General features: G+C 41.9%; 1 protein-coding gene across 1 annotated transcript in view; it reads right to left on the reverse strand.

Moving 5' to 3' along the window:
- Positions 1–23,517, reverse strand: part of VGLL4 (vestigial like family member 4) — a 350,836-nt gene that overhangs the window by 321,890 nt on the left and 5,429 nt on the right. The window contains exon 2 of the mRNA XM_085624870.1: positions 13,536–13,612. Within this exon, the coding sequence (XP_085480996.1) occupies positions 13,536–13,599 (64 nt within the window). The 5' untranslated portion in view covers positions 13,600–13,612. The remainder of the gene's footprint in view (positions 1–13,535; positions 13,613–23,517) is intronic.

The raw sequence follows: 23,517 nt of genomic DNA on the forward strand, positions 1-23,517 counted from the left end.
TCCTAGGTCACGCTGTAGAGTATCTTTAATTTTGTGAACTTACTTCTTCAAAAAAGAAAATTAGACTTTTAAGTACATGACAAAATATGCTTCTACTGGTCGATGTTTTAGGTGACTGCCCTATGTCTGCCCAGATTTCTGAACAGTAGTTACTACAACCATACCAGCTACTACAAAAAGGCCAGCGAGGACAAATATATGAATTTGGGGAATTATTTATTTGGTATCCTCTTGTACAAATCAAGAGTTGTATTCCTTTTATTAACTTTATGCGCGAGCTATCCCCAAACGATTTCACCTTGTAAGCAACTAATTTAAATACTGAACATTGGCAGTGAAGCTGAAAAATGTGTTAATCATTTTCTATTGATTGAACAAATCATCAAGCAACAATGACAAAAAGTAAAACTTCAAAAATAAAGTGCAAGACAAAGCTCCCAATTGTGAATGCGAGTTCAATACTACAAATCATTAGGTTTATATTTAAAAAGACATCTGGTACAGCGTACACTGTTGAATAGCTTTACTGTGCCTGTGCAAGAACAATCTGGTCAGAGGATCAACTACCTCAAGAAGAAGTCATTTACCAGCACAACCAAGCCCTCATTGTGATTACTGATAAGGGAGCCAGACTGTAAACTGAGAAGTGTCCACACAAAGTACACAATTTTACATGGTGTCTGCATTGGTTTCAAATGTGGACACTTTCTTGTGGAAATTGAAAAGTCCGCAGGCTTGGTAACAAGAATGACTTTTTTGGGTGTAACTGCATACCCGCTTTGATCCTGCTACTCAAAGAGTATAAAATTAGGTCCTTCCAATTACCTTCACCAGCTTTTTATAATGTTTTTTATTTAATTACACAGAAAAAGATATGTCCTGAGCTAGCAATATTATCTGATTTCCCAGAGGCATTATTTGGCACATAGTCTCAACTTTTAAGGGCTATGGGATGATATGTCTATTGCAGTTAGAGAAAATGTTTGTACTATAAAAATGATTGATAAAATAATATTTTAGTAAAAATGTGACAATTAAAATCAACTTGTTTATAAAAAATTGCCTTCTTTTCTCAACTCACTTTATCGTCCCATCCAGTCCAAATACTCAGATACAATCTGCGATGCATATATACATGTCTAGTGTAGGTTCCTCATATCATGTGTCTCTTTTTGTGATCTAATGTTCAGGTAGCAATTTAAAATATATAAAAAAACAATGCAGTACAGTTTCCTAAACAGGACTTCTTTTGTGCATATTTAGTTATTAAGACTCCACTCTGTATTCTATCTTTTCAGACTTCGTGCAATTTCCTCTTAACAGCACTTCAGACAAAAATACACTTTAAGTGACCCTTTTGTAATCGGGAGTTGGAAGATGTATGGACCATCCCTAAACAACGTTGCCCGGCCATATCAGACCACATAAGGAAGGGTTGAGTTTTTTGGATTGTCTAAGAACTAATGATCTTGTTATTTTAAATTGGAGATTCCCAGAGGACTCCCCAGCCTCCTTCACCGTTCATGCTTCTCGGGGGCAGTCTCCAATTGGTTATATGGTGGTATCTTATCAACTCTTTGGAGCATGTCCTCAGTTTAAGGTAATGAGGACAAATTTGAATGACCACAGTATTTTATCAATGGACGTCAACTTGGAACTCAAGGCGCTGGAATCCCAGAGACGATAATATTGTGTACAATAAAACCAATGGGCGTACCTTTTGGTCTAAAAGAAATTTGAAATGCTTAGGGAGGCTTGTTAAAATCGCAAGCCCTGGTCCCATACAGGAAAATCCTATTACTTGGTTTGAGAAACATTTCGCTTTCTTGAGATCATGTGTAAGGAAGTAACGAGCTAATGGCATTAATCACCCAGTGGCCACCTCGTGGGAGGTAAAAAGGTTAAACCGGGAACGAAATGCCTTAGTAAGGGACCAATTTAAGCAGTCATCAATGACCAGGCAAAGGGAAATCAATAGATTCAAGTGGGTAAGAATGAGAATGAAGGCATCGAAACGTAGATGGGGTGGAGGATTTAAAATGGATTAAACTGAAAGAGGATGCATATTCTGGTGACTCACGTAAATATCGGGCTCTATTAGCCGAATACTGCGATTGTAGAATTATGGCTGAACCCATTTTAATATCAGATGCAGATTGGACCCAATATATCTCTCAGTTATATGCATCAAACTCTAGGATCGGGTTCAGTTTGGAGCTAATTACTGAGTCTTCTGTGGGAAATGCTAACGGCCCCCTTTCCTGTAAGGAAATAGAGTGCTTCGTTAAAGGGGCAAGGTACTCAGGGGCAATAAGCCCGGACGGTCTACCGATAGCTATAATTAAACAAGACAGCTCCGCACGGGCTCACTTCCTTCATCTGGTGTTCTCTTACTGCTACGTACCTGGACTATTCAGTCCTCTTGGAGAGGAAGCATAGTCGTTCCATTATATAAATAGGACCCAAAAACTTCCCCTGCCAGTTTTAGGAAGATCAGATTACTGAATGCGACTGGAAAACTGTTTGCTAAGAGGATTCTTCTTCGCCTCCAGGATTGGCTTTTGGTAATGACCTCGTAGCTGTAGAGCAAGAGAGGTTTCGTAAGCATAGTGGCACCTTGGATAACATCACTGCCCTGCAAACCTTGATCGAAAAATATCCAATAGGTAAGGGAATGGCCTTGTATGCTGCCTTTATAGATTTCTCCTCAGCTTTCGATCTGGTTGCTAGGGGAACGCTGTGGAGGAAACTGGTTGCAAAGGGGATTCCTGTGTATTTACTCCGATTGATCATTGCATTGCATTCCTCAACCTGGACACGGTTACTGATGGGAAGCAACCAGGGCATGTTGAGTAAAGCGGAGACACATAATGGGTTGAAGCAAGGGTGCTTATTAGCTCCACTTCTTTTCTTCTTTTCTCTCTTTATATTAATGACCTGCCGAGTAGGGTGGGGCATTTTAAAGGGGATTCACCGAAATTAGGAACAATTAAATTGAGCTGTCTACTTTACGTGGATGACGCCATCCTGTTAGATTGAACTCCAATAGGTTTACAAAGGCGTCTTAACGAGCTAGGCCATTACTCTGACGATCATTTTCTAAAAACAAATATCTTAAAAAGTGAAATCATGGTTTTTAGGCCTCATGGATTTAGGGTTAGGAAACATTTAAATTGGTTTCTGTGTAAAGATAAACTTGATGCAGTGAAGTTGTACCCGTACTTAGAAATAATTTTTTCAAGCAAGTGCTCTAGCAGTGATCACATTGGTCATTGCGAAAGTAAGGCATTATCTCAGGCCTCCGCAATTGGTATACTATATAAATGTTGTGGGGAAAGACATTTTGCACATGTTTTATCAGCTAACAAAATTAAAATCCTGCCTGTTTTGATTTACGCTTGCGAGTTAGTGGATGAACAGCAATGGGACTTTTTTAAGGAGTTGGAAGGGCAAATTTGGTGCCAAATTTGTAACCTGAACCGCGCAGCCACTGTAGCAGCAATCAGGCTCGAATTTGGGCTCCTCTCGACTTAAGCATTTGCCATGGCAGCATGCCTAAGGTGGGGTAATACATTACTGAATAGTGATGTGAGCCCTATACGGGCTGGCTAAGACAGGAAATATTTTAATGCCTGAAGGGAAAAAGCGTTGTCTTCAGAAATTATGAGAAAGCCTTAGGCTTATTCTAAATTGGGCATAGTGGCATAAGCTCTCTTCCAAAACAAGTCTTGAAATCTATAATCAAAAAAACAATCTATGAAGTCAGTCGCAAACAAGATACTGTACTGTGTTCAAGGCATTCTAGTAATGGTAAAATAGTGGGGAGAAGTATGTATAAAAGAAAACAACCGTATGTCGTATGGAACTTCCCCCATGGAGTGCGTAGAACTATCCTGTTGCTAAGGTTGAATTTGCTCCCCTTGCAAATTATAACGGGCATGGGAGGGAATAGCTAGGGAGGACAGACTTTGTCACCTGTGCAGAAACCAGGTGCAGGATCTAAATCATGCGTTATTTGTTTGCCTCCCCACTACAGCCATTACGACAGCGTTTATTAAGACCAGTGTTTCTAAAGTACAACATCACTACGATAGAGGAGGCCCAGAACTGCCTCTTGGCCCCTCCTTCAGAACCAGTATGTTTAATTTCTTTTTTTAAATTCTTTTTTTATTTATATTTTTTAGAAAGTATAATTATGTTGGGTTTAGCTCGGGTATATTGAACATGGCCCCTTTAGGCAATCTACTTCGCACATTTTAAGTAGTATTTTAGGGCACTTTGAACTGAACAGTTGAAGTTGTTAGAGTATTTAAATGGTATACAACCACTTGTATTGACTTAGTACTGTATTATAATTGATTTGTGCAACTGTTTTTATACATGCGCATTTGCACTTTATACAGAACCTACTTTTATTATATGTGGGGCCAGATGTACGATCACTCTAACTTGCATCTTGCAATTTGCGCTCGATTGCGAGTCGCAATTTAGAATGTACAACTGTTAGGGATTCCCAATGGGGTCACAAAATGCGAGGCTCATGAATATTAATGAGCCACTCGCAATCTGCGACCCCATTGGGAAGTGCTGTCCCTCCCAGTAATGGTGGCCTGCTGGGTCTACTTTTCAATAAAGCAGGTTTTTTTTGGTTGTTTTTTTTAAAAAGGAAAACGGAATGCATTTTACTAAAAGTAAAGAAGCGTTTTCGTTTCATTTTTTAAGGGCATGTAGTGGTCCCTGGGACCACTGCCTGCCCTTAAAAAATATTTTTGGAGCCAGTCAAAAAGGGGAAGGGGTTCCCAGGAGAGCCCTTCCCATTTGCGACTCCATTACCACCCTCTTGAAGAGGGTGGTAATTTGCGAGTGTTTTAAGACCGCAATTGCGGTCGCAAAACACTGGTACATGGCTTTGTGGACGCTATTAGGAAGGAAATGCACCTTCCTAAAAGCAGAGAACCTTTATCCACATTGAATGTCCCAAACACACCCGCAGCTGATGAGAGCCACGTAGTTTCTCATGTTCCAAACTAAACAAACATTTTCAAAGCCAATAGTTCTGGTTTTGGCTGCTGACCTTTTGGTTTGCCAATGCTTATTTTGTTTGTGATTTTGTTTTGTACGAGGGCACACACTGTATGAAACTAACATGGTGCAAAAGCCAACATATATTTTATGTAAAAGCACACATTGCACCAGTAGTTCCTGGCACTGAAGGGAACTATTTCTTGCAAAACCAAAGGGGATGAAGGACGGAGTGTTGAACATTGCAAGCACTCACCCCCAGTCAACTATTTATTGAGCAGATGTGCACATTGTGCAACAGTAGAATGCCATCACTCATAGTCTAGTAAACCAATGACTGAAGTAGACTAACCCTGTGCACAAAAAACAAGGAAAAGTTACAGATGTGGTGTGGTGGGTGAGGTTCCACTGGCAGCCATATCCTGTTTTGTCCCTGTACATTGACATTCAAACCCTCTAAAGTCCTCCATATCAAATCTGCACGAGGGAAAACAGCTGGCTCTGGTACAGATAAAAGAACAGCATATAGGAACTGTAGCAGCCTCCTACTGCCGGCTCCACCACAGGCAATAAAAGAACACGTGCCAGCCTTGTCTAACTTTACCTTTTCTTACGTATCCCAAGATATTCAATTCACTGGCCCCTGGCATAAATTGTTTTTGTGCTTGATAATGATGTAGAGAAAGCTGCCGAAATTACTGTATCCTACAATCCAGCTAGTCCATCTGTGTCACTCTTTACAGCCTTTGTAATCGAATGAATCGCCTTTTGTTGGTAACACCAATTTCAGAACCAACAAAAGGATCCAATTCCAATACCTCAGCCTAAATAGCATTTTTTACAGTGATACTGCTTTTCAACATTTACAAGAAAAGTTCAACATAGGTTCTCAAAAAAAAAAAAGACCACCCACTACACAAAAAGACGATAATGGCTTGAACATTCACACGAAAAGGATGGAAACATGCAACACAGAGCTACCAAGTGATGCCAATCCACTAAGTTAATGATAAATAATGAGATGCAAGCTCAGGCAAATGTACTCGTTAGAAGACTGCTTTTAAGAATGAAGAAAGTCAAAAAGGGAGCAACCCCTTAGAAGCAAGGGGGCGGGGTATTTGGTTGATTTTAAGAAAAAGAAAGCAAATGTCAAAAACAGTCAGCCGCTTATCACTGTTAAAAGATGCTTCTGCAAATTATGACATAACTACTGTTTTGAAGTGGACCTGCAGATCCAGGACTTAAACTCATACTTTCATTACTTATATTGTCAACGAAAAGCATTGTGTATGACTGCAAGTGTGTATAATATACACAAAGCACAAACTACCTTTGCTCTGTGACATCAAAGGTTGTAGACTGGACCCCTCGAGGTGAGAGTACTCAGAGATAACCGATATGGACTCATCTGCGGGTTGCAAGGCGTTCATACTGTATAGGGCCATGCGTGAAATCATATAGGCAGAAAGCCAGACACAGCCAGAGAAACAAAGACACACCCACAGACACACTCACTCTAATATGCACTCTAAAGATAGCAAGCATTTACAATGCAATGGTCTCCGCATTGTTAAAGTTAGAGCTATTGTCATTGTTCATGACACTCTCAAATGCGAGACCTATTGCATTTGCACCCACACACACAAAGCCACCCACACACACAGAGCCACTCTGCATAAAACGTAAAATAAGATAAAGCTGGAGACACGGTCGAGAGCAGACGCACAAGACTCCTGTCCTTGGCTCCTGCGCAGCATCACACATAGAAACTACAGCAAAAATGATTTTCTTTTTTGGATCCATTTCACAGGGGAGCAAATAAAAGAAAGTAGAGTAAAGAGAGTGAGAACCCCATCTTGAAGTCAAGGTTTTCAGTAAGAGAAGAGCTGCTAGACAGAAAGAGAGGGAGGAATGAAAGAGTGGGGGGGCAGCTGAAGCGGCAGAGCAGAAGCGGACACTGTATTTTTCTTCTCTAAGTAAGAAGGAAAAGAAAGAGTCCTGTTACTTCTCTGCCGCCCGTGAACCATGTGAAATGCAAGCAGGAACAACATTGTTACCTTAACGCGAAGACAAGAAAACAAAAATAGCGCTTCACTGGCAAACTCTGTAAAAGTGGCGCTAATGTGTTTGGGTGTTAATTAAAATCAATCTTGGCAGTCTGCTACCACTGTCTTACTTTATTTAGTTATTTTTCATATTTTGGACCTTTTATTCCAGATGCTGCACCTTAGAATTAAAATACGACATTTCCAGCAAAAATGATTTTCTTTTTTGGATCCATTTCACAGGGTGCGCAAATAAAAGAAAGTAGAGGAAAGTTTAATAAAAACTAAAGTGACGTCCTTACGACCAGTGTTGACTGCTGACACGGCAATGGCTCGCCGCAGTTCCATTACGGTGTCGCATTACTTTGTATAAGCGGTATAAGGAATTGGGAATAAGGAGAGGGAACCTGCCTGAAGAGATGCTGTCACAACCAAGAACAGCTGTGATCCAGGCAATTAGGATGGAAACAGGATCAACATCCTGGAGGAACTTAGCATTTACTGAAACAGCAAGATTCGAGCAACATCTGGAAAGGGAAGAAGGGCTAACGACCTCATCGAAATGCAAAAGTGAGATCCTGCATAGTGAGCTGAAGTGAGCAAGTGCAGGAGACATCTGGGCTAAGTATGCATCATCCTGGGGCCCGAGGGGGACTTTGCAGATAGGGGTCACCGAGGGCACGCTGCGTAACCTTGTTAAGAGCAAAACCAGAGAACGAGGTCTGCAGCGTCTCCAGGTGAACCCCTCCGTAAAATTCACATGACGTCCTGGCAGAATGAAGAGTGGTTTCCGTCTATCGATGCTCTACAAATCCCAGACTCGGAGCGGAGATCTTGAGACTGAGAATGGGTAGAAGCCCGTGCCACATTAGCAGTAACGCGAACATTGCACTGATCCACGAGCAGGGAAGATGCACGTGTGGGTCACAGGTGAAGTGTGAGTGACGGCATCTCCTTGTAGAGGGCTCGAAGATGCAGGCAACTCGGATGGTAATCCTAAAGCCACTGTTTCTCAAGGATGGCATTTATGAACGGACGTCTGCCGTAATGTTGCTAAATGAAGCGCGTGTGTAATCCTGCGTTTGCATCAAGAGATTACTCCGTAATTGCATTTTACAGACAGGAGGTAATTAAATGACAGCTAAGTCTCTCAATATCCCCGAGTCGTTATTTCTGATGAATAGAGCGCTTATCGTTTTGAAAAAAAGTGCAATACATTTTTAAAAATTCCACATTCATTTGAGCTCAGGAGGAAGCTTTTTGGAGCATCCCATTATCATTTGGAAAGTGGTTGATGAGATTTGAGAAGGCGAGTTGAGAGACTTCCGATCAATTACAGCATGCGCGACGAGCTGGCAAGGGACGCGAACGGCGCACCCTGGATGCTAGGGTGAGCACGTGCGTGCGGGGAGAGCGGCTGATCCCGTGTATGCTCTAAGCACGCTCACCTCGTTTACATGGGAAAGAGTGGGGGGGGGGGCAGCTGAAGCGGCAGAGCAGAAGCGGACACTGTATTTTTCTTCTAGTAAGAAGGAAAAGACAGAGTCCTGTTACTTCTCTGCCGCCCGTGAACCATGTGAAATGCAAGCAGGAACAACATTGTTACTTTAACGCTTGTACTCACCGGACTTGAAACGCCGATCCAGCAGCAAGGCAGAGGCGACCCCACGTCCCCTCCGACCGAGCACAAAATGGACGAATCTTCCGACGCTAAAAAAAAAAAAAAAACACGCCCACCACGTGTAAAAGGGGCTGAAAGGGGCGGGGCTTCAAAAAGCGAAAGAATCGAAAAGACACACCCCCGAATCGGAAAAAGACGGTGCTTGTTTGGAGAGACAAAGCTCTTCTCCAATGGCTGACCAGCATTTAAGAGGCCAGCCAATGGAGAAGAGGGAAAAAAAGGGGCGAGTTAAAGCCCCACTCCTGAAACGTTAAATCTCGCGAGCGAGACTGCGCAAGCGCAGCCTTCGCTAGCCGAGACCTAAAAATTACAGGTGCTGGTCTAATCTGAGCACTCAAGAAACTACAGAAGGGCTCGAGATACCCCCGCTTTACATATAAAGCGCAACGGTCACACTAAGAAACAAGCATTTGCAATGCAATAGGTCTCGCATTTACGTGAGTTTGAGCTATTGACATTGCAAATAACTATGCCTTTTATTTTTCTTTTCGTTTTAAAAACATAAATAAAAGGCATTGTCATTTACAATGCCAATAGCTTATACTCGTTTAACTGCGAGGCCTATTGCATTGCAAATGCTTGTTCTATTTCTTTACTTTTGATGAAATCATGGCACCCGCGTGGATGCCGAGATTGTAACTAAAGTAAAGAAATAGAAAAGAAATGGCAGGGCAGCCGCATTTAGCATGCGGCTTGCTGCGCCGCTTAAAAAACAAGCATTTGAAATGCAAGAAGAGGAGCATTGTAAACTTATTTTCGGCGATGTGCGCGGCCGCAATAAAAACACAGCAGGGCACTGGGAGGCCGTGGGCCATATGGTCGTTTCACAGTGTGACTGTCCTAAATGCACGCTCCGTGGCAGTCTCAGGGGAAGGGGGGCGGGGGGGAGGAGCAAGGAGAGGAGCGGTGATAAGCAAGAGGTGTCGTGCAGCTTGGGGATTGCGGGGGGGGATGTTGGAGGAGCAAAGAGAGGAGCTGTGATAATGAGCGCAATGTGTCGTGCAGCCTGGGGGTGGGTGTGGGAGGGGGAGGGGTGGAGGAGCAAGGAGAAGAGCAGCGATAACGAGCATGAGGTGTCCCAGTCACAAATTCCCATTAGGGCACCCTTAATATGTGGTTAAAAGCAGACATAAGATGCCTCATAAAAATATATAGTCCAAGTGGTTTCACGTCATGTCTCACTTTCGTGCTGTCAAGGCTATTCAACCAACAAGACTTTGCATGCGCACATATTTAAGCCATTACCGGATGTGAACAGTGAAACACAAAGTACTAGAAAACGGACATGCGCTCGCTCAAAGGCATGACACGCTAAAAGGCATTAAGTAATGAAAGATTACTCTCAATGTATGGGTTTTATGTTACACAGTTTACATATAGCACGTCTGCCATTTACACGGCTTTTAGGCGTCGACAGATCTCGACTTTCCTACTGTGAGCACGGCGCAGCACGGAGGATCTGCCTGGGAACAGGCCATTATTTGGAGCCCGAATGATGACATCCCTCCATGATGCATCTATTCAAAGCAGCAGTGAAGTAACAAGCAGGAAGGGGGTGGCAAATAGTGTGCACTTTCGCGGCCGCTTTGATGTCCTCAGTGGCCGCGCGGCTCACTGAGGACATCAAAGCGGCCGCGAAAGTGATCAGGCAGTGCTTTTCAGGCTGCCAAATGGTGCGCGCGCCCGGCGCACATGCACTGTATTTGGAGGAGTAGGGGCACGCCGTGCCCTGTCAATCCCGCCCACTTCGACCACTGATTGCAAATGCTTGTTCCAGCTAGTAAAGTTAACTTACTACTTAAACGACTGTCGCCTTCCTTTTGCCGTGCGAGTGTTTGGGAATAATTCAAACAGAAAGTCTCAAAATGCATAGAGTGCGCCTAACTTCTGCCCATTTTGCAACGTTTAAACTATATTAACGTTCAAAATACTCGCACGGCTGCAGGCTCAGGGCGCACGCTCTGAACACCCATAAAGTAAAAGAATTTAGAGGTATAGGAAAGATGCGGCTCTTACCCATCAATGATGTGCTCGGGAGGGTGTTTCTCGTCGCTGGACGTGGCTAGAACAACCTTCCCTCCACTGGAAGCCAGACAGAAATAATCAACTTTGCTCATGTCTGATTCGGCTGTCAAAGGTAAAAATTCATGCGTGTTTAGGACACCAACAAAAAGAGATCCACAGCAGGCTGAACACTTGCAGAGGCTACCGGGCCATCGAAAGGAGAGTCCCCTAGTCACCAGGCAACCGAGAAGTCTCGTTGCGCAGCGCTAAAACCGCAACAGTCTGCATCAAAGTGGGTAAATTCGACGGCCATTTTGGAATAACATTTATCATCTCGTTAAGCTGGGGTGTTGATCCCACGCATGCAGTACAGACGTGCGCAAAGAGATCGCCTTTTATTTATAACCTACTGTGAGGGGTGGGGGTGAAACCTTACGAAACGCTGCAACTGACAAATCACTAGTGAGATCGGAATAACGACAGAATACAATAATTAGTGTTGAAAAGCAAGCGGTATTGAATCATTATTAAACTCATTGGCAAATAAGGAAAACTGTAAGCCTACACCTCACAATATAAAAAGTGTTAAATTATGGCCGCTGCCATACCTCACAGTGATTGGTCTAGTGTTTCAGGACATGCACCTGGGTAGCTGTTTGTTTCCAAAGTGAGAGTCATAGAGAAAAGACTCCCACGCCACTTTTGTACAGAAGGCGCTTTCACTGCACAGGTTGGTGGAACTGAGTTTATGTTGCTGAATTCGTAGTTTACAACAGTGTTCTACAAGACCTATAGTGACTTGTTAAGTTAGTTGGCCCCGTAGAAACCTTTAGAATGTGCTGATGTTTTCCGCCTAGGTCTTTAAAAAGGTGAAGTTCTCAAATCGGTACAAAGTATGTACATTTCAATGATACTGGGTTCGAGCGTGCATCTATTTTAAGTTTAGAGGTCGTGACTTAGAGAAAGGTCTACTGCAAAGTGTAAAGTTGTTGTCCTTTTTATGTTGGTATTTATTGTCGTTGATGGCTCTCAATGTTGTGAACATTAGCAGTGTCAGCGTTATCAAGCTGCGAAAGGGCGCGCACGCTCATAATTAACAAAGATTTAAACAAGCCCGGCGAGCGCTTGGCGGGGGCGGGGGAGCGCATTCCAGGCGGGGGAGCAGACCCTTTGAAGTGCTCCCAAAAGCGGAGTGCATGGCGGCACGATGCGCGTGATTGTGCGCATGCTAGCCATGCAATCCGCTTTTGGGAGCACTTTCAAAAGCCCCTTTACAATAGTCTCGCTTTGCGATCGCTTACGCGATAGCAAGGCAAGACCTAAAAATGGGTGGGGGGGGGGGGGGAGAAAGACGAAAGGTGCTACAGTATCATTAATTACCCGGTAATTTATATCAAGCCCTATCTGACATCATAAATCCAATATCAATACAGTAAATCTATCAGTATTTTCACAATGCCAGTTTTAAGATCTGTAAAATATCACAATCTATCAGTCATCGAGACATCATGAAGAGTTAAATCAAATCTCAAACTATGTAGGTATAGCAAAGACATCTCTGCTGCAAACAGTCCACAGGCCTAAGAGATCAAATACCAAACAGAGTTGCTAACAAGGTAAGGATACTGAAGATCTGCCGACCACGTGTTTCTGATGGAAAAATAACGAGCAAGCACAGAACCTGCCAGACCTGCTCATAAACACACAGGCCCCGACTCAAGGAACAGCCCCAAGCGCACTCTGCGATGAAGCAACCACGCGGAAAGGGCGTGCGTGGTAGGATCTTGAGGCATGCCAAGGGATGGAGCAGAACAAGTGTTTTATATTTTCAGGCGAGCCCTCTGGATCATGTGTGACTTGAGGCGAAAGTTTGGAATTCGTGGCTCTAGAGTGGAAAATATTCTGGAATCATAAAGGTGTGAGCTAGCAAATTTTCATAGGATAACAAGTTATTACTATGAAACATTGCTAAAGTGACAGCAAAACTCGCATTCCTGTCTAAATATTTTTGATCAATTCTATCACTGAGCTGAACTCTGTATTTCTACACAGTTTGTTCCTTCGGTGCACTTAATTGTCAAGATTTGTGTCAACTAAACCCACATGTGAACCAGTATGGATCTTTGTTTCAGGTCCTGTCTCCTCTGAAGCGTGCCAAAAAAGCATGGCGAGCTGTTTCAATTGTTAGCAGTGAAAAGTGTCAGCCCAATTATGAATGGATTGACTTTGTTGCCAAATAAAAAGGCATGGTAACAAAACAAACAACAGACAGCAAGAATAAACTACCATCAGTATGTGTCCAATGAGAGTAAGCGTTGTTCTTTAGTGATACAGATAACACAGGCAGCTAAGTTTACCTTTTGACAAATCTAATGATGCCTGCTCACCTTCCAGCTCATATAAACCTTTTATCGCGATAGGCAGACCTGAGGTTATTTGCATGCAGAATTCCACCCAGTAAATGCGGGTCTACACAGTTATTCCCCATTCTGTTTTGTTAAACTCATAGGCAGCTATATATTCGGGAGACACCATGCGAAAATTACGGCAACCAGTGATATTCGCAAATATAATTCCCTAACTTACAATCGGACCTAGGTAGTACATTTCAGCTTAAAACAAGCCCTTTGAAATGAAGTTTCCTGCCTTCTGAGAGATTTAGTGCTGAAAGCACATATTTCACACCAAGCTCCTTGAACACTGTTGAACATAACATATGTTATTAAACTGCAGCAAGTGGACATAGAATTGACAGTAGTTTAGGACACTGATTTAAGACTTACGTTTCTCATCGTCAGCATGCACCAGAGATGCTGCTCTCGATAAAACATCCAACGGTGTTTCCATTCCTTGCAAGACCCTAAGAAAGAAAACAAACATTTTAACCAGATTCCAAAGGGGATGCATGAGCTTAAAAAGAAAGTAATAAAAAATAGAGATTCCTCGATAAATCCTTACTCTGGGCCAGAATGATGGGCATATGGCGGCATTAAGCAGAATTTAGGAGCTAACGCCCACTTTGTTTTAGGATTCCCAAGGGTCAGCCAAGCGTTCATGAAGGAAAACCAACAGGCCAATGAGGCAAAGCCAATTAAGTGGAAGGGTCTACTTTTAATTTGAGTGAAGCAATCAACCAAAACTGAATCGACTAAATAGATAGTACATAATGATAGGGAGGGACATGTTTCTTATAAACGTAGGTCACAAAAAGCAATTGTTTCAGCCACCTAAAATCAGCACAGACCTACTTATTGTTTGTGAATTTGGCAATGACGTACATCAAAAGCATCATCTAGCAGAACTGTAAACAAATGAATATTGAACTGTCTTTGGTTGAAAGAGTGTAGGATGACTCAGAGAGGTAAAAGCAAACCACCGAACAATGTGCTGTTCTCGACAACGCAAGATTGAATCCCAACATGGCAAATTCAGACATTCATCCTTCCAAGATTGATAAAATCAGAACTATAAAACCTAACAAATGCAACATTTGTTATGTTTAGGGCTTAGAAACAGCAGAGGTGTTGTAGATAGTACTATAAAAATATTATTATAAAAAGCTTAGGGGATTGCAAGGAGTAACAAAGCAATACACAAAGAGTACAACAAATACTAATATAATAATGATTATGATGGCAATAATAATCTCAGCTCGTCAAGGGTTAAGAGGCCGTTTTCATGAATTTCCAGAACATATAGAAGAGAAGGAGCAGAACCATTAGCATCTTTAACATTTGTGAGAGTATCAGCTTTAAAGAGCAACTTGGGATTAATTTAAGAATGGTTTTGAAAGATTTCCACACCCAAGATACTTGTGACCCTAGAAAAGAAAACATCCAATTGTAATTGTTAAACAACATAATATTAAAGAGGTCATTAAATTATTAATTTAAAAGTTTTATTGAACACTTGAGTTTAGCTTCGCCGGTAAATTAGACTGCTAATTGACTAATTATCTCACACCCATTAATATATGTAATGGCCATCTTCACAAAAGTTTCATGACTGGTAAACTGCTGCCAGTTTGATGGATTTCTGCAGTCGTATGGTATTGGGTAGGGGAAGGAAATGGGCAGGTGCGATGCAGTGTTTCGGCTAACCACCCAATCTGGATATTGTGGGAATTGACAAACATTGTTCATAGCATACTTGTAGAGATATATCCACCCCCACCATGGAAAATCTACTGCAAAAGAAAGCAGCAATACGTGTGATTCCAGAAAGGGAAAAGATATCGAACAAAAAAATATTTTATAAAGGAAAATGAAGGTTTTCTCCATCTAGAAAAAAGGTTTCCAGGTTTAGAGACCAATAGTTACAAGTGCTCATGCACATGTCTGCAACACATAATGCTGGGAATTGCCAGACCCTTCTGATCACTTGAATCAGAGCCCCCAACCTTTTGTCCTATACTAGTTTGTTTTTGCCAGACCCACATAAGAGCCTCCTAGAAGACTTGAGAAAGGTGAACTCCTGACATTACTCTTCAGGAGTCCACAGAAAGCATCAGTCCAAGCTTTCCATGTGCCCAATATATGTTGCCATCTATGACAGCTTATGTTGTCTGCCTGGGATTTGCAAGACAGTAGAATTATCCTTCTTTGGACATTGTAACGCTTAAAGGCAATCCCCGGAGCTCTGAAGGAAGCATCAAGAACTTCTCCAGAACTACCACAATAACATATCTAGGGCCACAATGCACTGGATCAAAAGTCTTGTTAATCACTATGTTGGTTGCAACTTATGGAGAAATGTGGGCAGTTCGTGTACACAGTCTCTGGTCGCCACACTACTGATCACCGAAGCAGGATTGAAACAAGGTTTTACGTTCCCAGACTAATCAGCTACTTGAAGAGTCTCCTTCTTGCAAATTCCAAGGTACTGTGCAACTTATTCATCACTCCAAACCCCTGCTCAGTGAAGATAGAAAAGATGATACACGGAATGAAAATGCATAAGGCTGGGCTACGAGTACAAAACAATATCATCTCCAGAAGAAGAGCTTGAAAATCAAACCCTTCTCACTTGAAGTTATAAATCCCAGGATGGTTCAATTTCTAAGAAAATGTATCTTCATTCATAGAAGTAACAAAAGTAAAGCTTTAGCGGGAGGATTGCTCTTTGTTGTCAACAACAATTTAAACTCTTTTGTAAAAATCAATTTGATCTTTCTGGTACACAAACCGAAACAGAACTTTTTTTAAACTGAGCAGATGATCTGGTAATGACATTTGGAGCAGCACATGACAAAATGTGGGAACCAGAGGATAAGAATACACCCAAAGGCTATGAGAACAAAGGTAAAGCCACTGCTGAATTACTCTGCTGCTCCCCACTAAGAGAATATTTATAAATGACTGCCCACCATAAAGAAGATATGTGTACAGGATTTTGACCGATTTGATTCAGGATGTAGGCTTGGAGTTGTTTTTCGTTTATTAAAAAAAAAAAAAAAAAAAAAAAAAAAACGGTCAAAGAGAGTGAAATAGCCGATTTTCATATTACAAACTCCCACTTACCAATGACCTCCCACAAAGCGTTTGCACCTTGATTGGTGGACCTACCCCATCGACAGCTCTTATACTACCACCCCTGTATCTGGAAACTGTGAAAGGATCTTCAGCGGAGCACCCTCGAAAAATGCCTTTGAGATGAAAAGCTTGGAAAGCGGGGTAATGGAAAGTAATTAGCAAAAAATCTACATAATCCACAACTATTATAAGGCTTGTTGCAACAGAAAAGTCCTCCACATGGTAATGGATGTGCACCCTTGCCCCGAGTGCCCCAACTGTACGGATGTATTGGTCCCTAATGCTGCTTTTTGTTTGGATAGGTAAACACAGATCACACTGGTACACCATGACACAGGTCTGTCTCACGGATTGTGGTGTTGTTGGGCCAGGAAGGGCACCCAAAGCGCTACCCTCATAGTGGTGAAAGGTTGGTACCTTTACCAGACATCAAGTGCAATGGCTCACTCATTTACAATTCTGCTGCTGTGTGCTTAACTCACCCCTGACGTACATCCATTTGTTGTGTAGTACTGCACAGTGCAAATGTGGTGTACATGTGCTAGCTGTTTGTGTGCCTTGTGAAGGGTACCATACAGGGCAAATGCCGTACCCTGCAGCGTATGTTATATGCATGTGCTAGGTGTATGCTTGCCTGTGAGAGGTGCAATACACAATAGATGTACTGCTGTGCAGAGCATGTATGGTATATGCTGTGTTGGATGTATGTGTGTTGGTGAGTGGTACAATAAATGAAGGATGTAGTGCACTGTGTGGATATGCTGTATACATTTGCTGAGCGTATGTGTGCCTATGAAAGGTACAATAACTATCTGACTCTGGGTTCCATTTTGGGAGACTCTACTGCATGATGAAACATAAGGAAGAAGAGGAATTTCCCCAGGCAGATTAGTGTATTGCGGCATTCCTACAAGCTAAATTCAAATGGGCTCTTTGAGTGAAAGGTCACAAGGAAGGGGGCTGGGCATTCCTTAGGAAGGAGAGGAGGCTGATAAGAGAATCATAAAGAGTAGGACCGGGGCCCTGTGCTAACCTTTTGATATTTCTCAAAATCAGAAGGGGAAAGGAAGGGGGGGCGTGGCTTGGACGCCGAGGGAAGATGGCGGATCTCCGTTAGCTCCGCTCGGACGCGGTGCTTTCTAGCTGTGTGGAAGGCTTCCCAGCGAGCTGCGGGTGCTGTCTCCAGAAGAATTCACCAGCGGAACATGGCGTGATTCAGAATTGTCCTTCGCCGGTTGTTTATATCACTCCTATTCCTCGGAGACGTGGCGGTTTGATTTCCTGAGGTAATGCCCGACGGCGGCCATTTTATATCAAGGCGCCTGTATCCCACTCCTGAGGCACCGCGCACGCATTTCCTGGATCATGCTTTGATGCTTTACTGCTTCATTTTTCTCCGAGAGGGAGTCTGTTCCAAGTTCAACAGTTTCCATTAGCCCCCGGCCATGCTTGTTCTATACCGTTTTTCTCTCAGGAGAAGATCTCATAATTTTGTCTTTTCTTCAGAAGAGCCGTGATTAACCCCTATTTCCTGAGCAACAGGTTGGATGCAATACAGCTTCGTGTATCTTTTTCTTTTTGTTTTTTTGTCCTAAGGTGATGCTGTAACGGCTTTTTGAGTATTCTTGCCAAACTTTTCAGCGTATGAGAGAACTCCGTATACTTTTTCCCGCCAAGAAAGCGTCTAGTCGAATTGCCAAGATGTCTAACGACTCCCATCCTCCGAGTAAACCATCTTCTTCTGGCGCAAAGCCTAAAAGGCTGAAGAATGACCCGCCCTCGCCGATTCTTTCTTCGCAAAGCCCAGTTCTAGATAATATACTTGAGGAAGTGCGTGGCCTTCAACCATTTATGGCCGCCACAAACGAAAAATTGCAACAAATAGAGGACCGATGGATTGTCATGGAAGGTAGGGTGACTGAGTTAGAACAGCGTGTCAGTGACGTTCAAGATGTCGCCACAAAAATACCGTTATTGGAACAAGAGATTCACAAACTACAGCTCCATACTGAGGACTTGGAGAATCGTAATCGAAGGAATAACCTCCGTCTTTTTGGCTTGCCAGAGAATATTGAGGGTCCTGATATGTTGCTCTTCCTTCGAAAATTCCTTCATGACCTCCTGGGCCTTCAGTCATCTACACCTTTGAATATACAGAGAGCTCACCGCCTAGGTCGCCTTCAACCGAATTCCACTAAACCTCGTGGCATTATCATGCTTTTTCTGGAGTTCACTGAACTTATGGCTGTACTCAAAGCAGCTAAACTTAAGCGTCACCTATCGTGGTCTGGTCACAATATCTTTATCTCACAAGATGTCTCCAATGCGACCAATGCCCGTCGCAAAGAATTCCTTGCACTGCGTCCACAAATGAGGCATTTGAACGTCCAGTATGGCATACTTCACCCCTCCATTTGCAAGATCACCCATGACGGCCAGACAAGATCCTTTGATGACCCGGGAAAACTGAAACTGTTTCTCAATAACATCTCCTCTCGCAATATGGACACAAATCATTGAGCGTCTCTTCTTTTTTACCGCTTTAGTTTGGTGCTCTTAACAGCTTTTAACAACTTTTTTCTGGTTACCTTAGATACCTCTTATACATAGTTTTCTATATGCTTTATTGCTTATTGCTTATTGTATGTTTGTTAATCACGTTTCTTCTTCTTTGTTATTGGTTATTCCTGTTCAAACTCTCTTTTCTCCCTCATCTCTTTGCTCCTTTCTTATAACTACCTAGGTTATGTCCTGCTTCCAATTTTATCGTTGTGATTTACACCGCTGTCTTCTCTCCGGTCTCATCACGCTCCAACTTTACTTTTCTATTGCTGTCTTTCAGGTCTGGACTCTTTTCCTTGACCTGTTTTCCTTCTCTACTTTCCTATGCTTTTTTCGTCTGCTCACCTCCTTTTCTTCTCCTGCTCTTTCCCGCACTTTCTTTTTTCAGTCTTCTTCCGGTCGGTGCGTCACTCTCTTCCTTTTTCGAGATTTTCCATGTTTTTTCTTCGCTCTTTTCCCTTCATTTTCTCATGATTAGGGTGCTTGCGGACCTCCCTTCATTTATTACATTGTCAAAGGTTTGTTGATTCTTCTTAGTAATGTGATTTTTTGTTTTGTTGTTCCCGTTTGTAACCCTTATGCGCATTTTGTCTTCCAGTGTCGTTTTGTCTCTGAAGTATTCCCACACCATGTGTATCACATTCCCTTGAGCCTCGCGTATGTGTAATTTTGTTACGTGGAACGTACGTGGTCTTGGAAATCCTGTTAAAAGACAAAAGGTAACTTCTCATTTATCTAAACTCAATTCCCAAATTTCCTTTCTTCAAGAAACTCATTGTAATGATGTTGAGTCGCTGAAATTAAAAAGGCAATGGGTAGGCCAAGTTGTTTTTTCCCCTGCTGTTGACAAGAAGGGGGGGGTTGCCATATTGTTTCACAAATCTTTATCTGTGCAAATTATTTCCTCTCAAAATGATGACGCAGGTCGATGGGTAATGGCCAAGATTGTTGTTTATAATAAAACGCTAATCTTGTTAAACATTTATGGCCCTGTAAAACCGGATCCAAAATTCTGGAATGATATTAAAATTCTCCTTTCCACCGCTGATTGTCCCAATATTATTGTAGCAGGCGACTTCAATCAATGGTTGGATCCTTTCTCGGATCGCTTATCAAAGTATAAATTTCAGCCGGATAAGACCCATAAATCCTTTCAATCGGCCATTGCCTCTCGCCCACTGTATGATGTTTGGAAAACCTGTAACCCTGATTTGTTGGAATATACGTTCTTTTCTAGTGTTCACCAAACCCGATCCAGAATAGATTATATCTTGGCTAGCAAATCCCTTCTTCCATGTATCCAAAAATCTGAAATTGGTTCTATCTTTATTTCAGATCATGCCCCTGTCTATGCTGTTTTTGACCTTTCACTCACCTCCACCAAATATAATCGCTGGAAGTTTAACACTCACCTACTTTCTGATACAGCTTATCTTAAAGAAGCCACTTCCTTCATTAATGAATTTTTCACCTTTAACAACCCATTAGACACCTCCACTTCTAATAACTGGGATGCTTTTAAGGCGGCGCTCCGTGCTTTTACTATTTCCTTTGTGTCCCGGAAGAAAAAGGCCAATGTGAAAAAGTATAAGGACCAATTACAACAGTTGAAAAAATTAGAGCACGAATACTTTTCCTCCAAAAATACTGACTCACTTAGGAATTTAATTACAGCCAAAACCAACCTTAACAAAATTGCTACTGTTGATGCCTGCAATGTTTTACTTAGAATTAAGTCTAAATTTCACGGAGGGCAAAATAAAGCAGGTAAAATGCTAGCGAACTATTTAAAAATTCGCTCTGAACGTAAGACCATTGGTCCTATCATGGATGAATCCACCAATAATCTGGTGTCCTCTGATGAAGAAATTGCAGCGGTCTTTCATGACTATTATCGATCTCTTTATTCAGACGATACATTCCCCTCCTCTCATAATCTTGATACGTTTTTTTCTGGACTCCCTGCTCCCCCATCTCTGAGTGCTGAGTTTTCCGCTTTAGAGGCGGATATTACCCTTCAAGAGATTCTTACTGCCCTACAAGCTTTAAAGAAATCAAAAGCCCCCGGCCCGGACGGATTACCGGTGGAGTTTTATTGCACTTTCAAATCTTTGTTTGCCCCTAAATTATTGCAGCTGTTTAATTCCTTCATTACTGATGCGAAAGCATCTGGCTCCTTTATGGATGCCTTGATCGTCATCATCCCTAAGCCTGATAAGGACCACTCTTTTTGTAAAATTTTTCGCCCAATCTCCCTAATCAATTACGACTGCAAGATCTTCGCTAAGATTATTGCTTCTCGACTTGACTCTGTCATTCCCCTTCTGATCAAGACGGACCAGGTGGGCTTTGTCAAAGGTAGATTGGCTTCCGATAATGCTAGAATGTTCATGAATATCCTGTCCCATGGTAAAAATTATAAAGATCCCCTGGCTGCTTTGTCTCTGGATGCGGAAAAAGCATTTGATCGTATAAATTGGCAGTTTATGTTTCATACATTACAATGGTTTGGTTTTGGCCCTAATTTTATTTCTTTTATCAAATTGTTATACTCATGTCCGAGGGCTAGTATTTTTGTTAATAACCAATTCTCTCAATTCTTTCCCCTATCTAGAGGCACCAGGCAAGGTTGTCCTCTCTCCCCATTACTTTTTATCCTGTGTTTGGAACCCTTCCTTGAGCGTATTCGAACCAATCCCAAAATTAAAGGTTTTGCCTCTGCTTCTGTTGAAACTAAAATATCTGCCTACGCGGACGATATATTGGTATACATGTCCAATCCCAGTGAATCCCTTCCCCCCTTTTTAGAAGAAGTCCGCCTTTACTCTTCCATTTCTGGGTACAAACTCAACCTATCCAAAACGGAGGTTCTCCCTTTAAATTCGATATGTTATCAATTTATGTTTGCTGATACTGCCTTTGCATGGTGTCCTTCCAAAATTAAATACCTTGGCATTTGGTTTGCCTCCAATATTGCGGACACTATTAAATTCACTTTTAACGCACTAATGAATAAATTGAAATCCCTTCTCCTCGTGTGGTCCCCCTTATTTTTATCATGGTGGGGTAGACTTGACACTATTAAGATGATGGTCTCTCCCCATATCCTCTACACGGTTTCTATGCTCCCTGTCAAAATCCCTAACAGGTTTTTTTCCCAATTAAACTCTTTATGTCTTAAATTTTTGTGGAACAATAAACGGTCCCGCATTGCCTTAAACAAACTTATTCGCCCCAAGGAAGAGGGGGGAGTGCGCTTCCCTAATTTTAAAATATACCACTCGGCTTTTTTGATTAAACAATCTTTCTCATTGGCCTTCGACTTTGGGGATACGCCTATACCTCGTTGGATTATCTTTGAGCGGTCACTCCTAAAAGAGTTTCAGTTTCAGCATGTCACATTTATGTCTAACTGCACCTTTTTGTCCAAAAGCCCTGTATTAAAATATTCCCGTGAATTGCTGTGCAATACATTTCTTAAGGACCTATCTCCCATCCAATGTTTTTTAATTTCTACCCTATGGTATAACAAATTTCTCAAATACAAAGGTAGATCTTTCTATTACAAATACTGGAAGGAAAAGGAGATCTTTTTTGTCCATCAGTTTTTGAATGGGTTTTCTATCATCCCCTTCCAAGAATTACAAACACGATATCAGCTACCTGACTCCTTTCACAAGGAATATATTATTATCTCTAATGCTATACAAACCCAATTAGCTACCTACTCTCTCCCATCAACTTCACCTTCTTTAACACCCTCTTCACCATTGTATCCTCTATTTCCGGCGCATAAACTTAAAGCTGCCACTGTTTACAAGTTATTGTTATCTAATGCCAATGTTCGTTCTAAAACCACCATTGAAAGTGCATGGGAAATGGACCTATCCACCTCTCTGCCTATTGAATGTTGGGACAAATTATGGTCGAAATTATTTAAAGTTTCGGCTGCAGCCAGGATAACCCAATCTCTGTTTTTTCTGTATCATAGAGCCATTATTACTCCTGTTACTATTTGTAAGTTTTCCCCCACATCCTCTCCCCTTTGCTGGTCCTGCTCTATCGAAACTGGTACATTAATCCATCAGTTATATGAATGTGCATCTGTTCTATCTTTTTGGAATTCAATTTGGAATGTTTGCATGTCAGTTTTCAACTTTAATGTAACCTTATCTTTTGTAAATATCTTTTTAGGTTCTTTAGCTCCTGATATGGAAACTGTTTTACCTAGTTCTAGGTTATTTGATCTTTTTATTGCATTAGCTTTTAAAGTGATCCTGTCTGCATGGAAAGATAATTCTAAACTGTCGTCAATTACTTGGTGGAATTTTATTTGTGACGAACATAGGATTGCTTCCGTTTCCTCCTCTTCTGTCTCCCAAAAAATCAAAGCTGATCTTCTCTGGCTCCCTTTTACTACTTATCTCTCCTCGCACCCTCCCATGTGATAACTCATTTTCTTTTTATTCTCTTCTCTCTTATCTTTCCCTCTCACCTCTTTGGTCTTTCCTCTTTTCTTCCCTCCTCCCCCTCCTATCCCATCCACCAGTGCCTTATTCCTTAATTTATCCTATTATTGATTCTTTTTTTCTTTTTGTCGACCTAGTCATTGTAAACCAACTTCGTTTATATAATATCTCTTTATGGCGCTATATTGTAATAATTGTTTTAT

Source organism: Triturus cristatus, chromosome 9 (assembly GCF_964204655.1).
Source record: "Triturus cristatus chromosome 9, aTriCri1.1, whole genome shotgun sequence".
Taxonomy (NCBI): domain Eukaryota; kingdom Metazoa; phylum Chordata; class Amphibia; order Caudata; family Salamandridae; genus Triturus; species Triturus cristatus.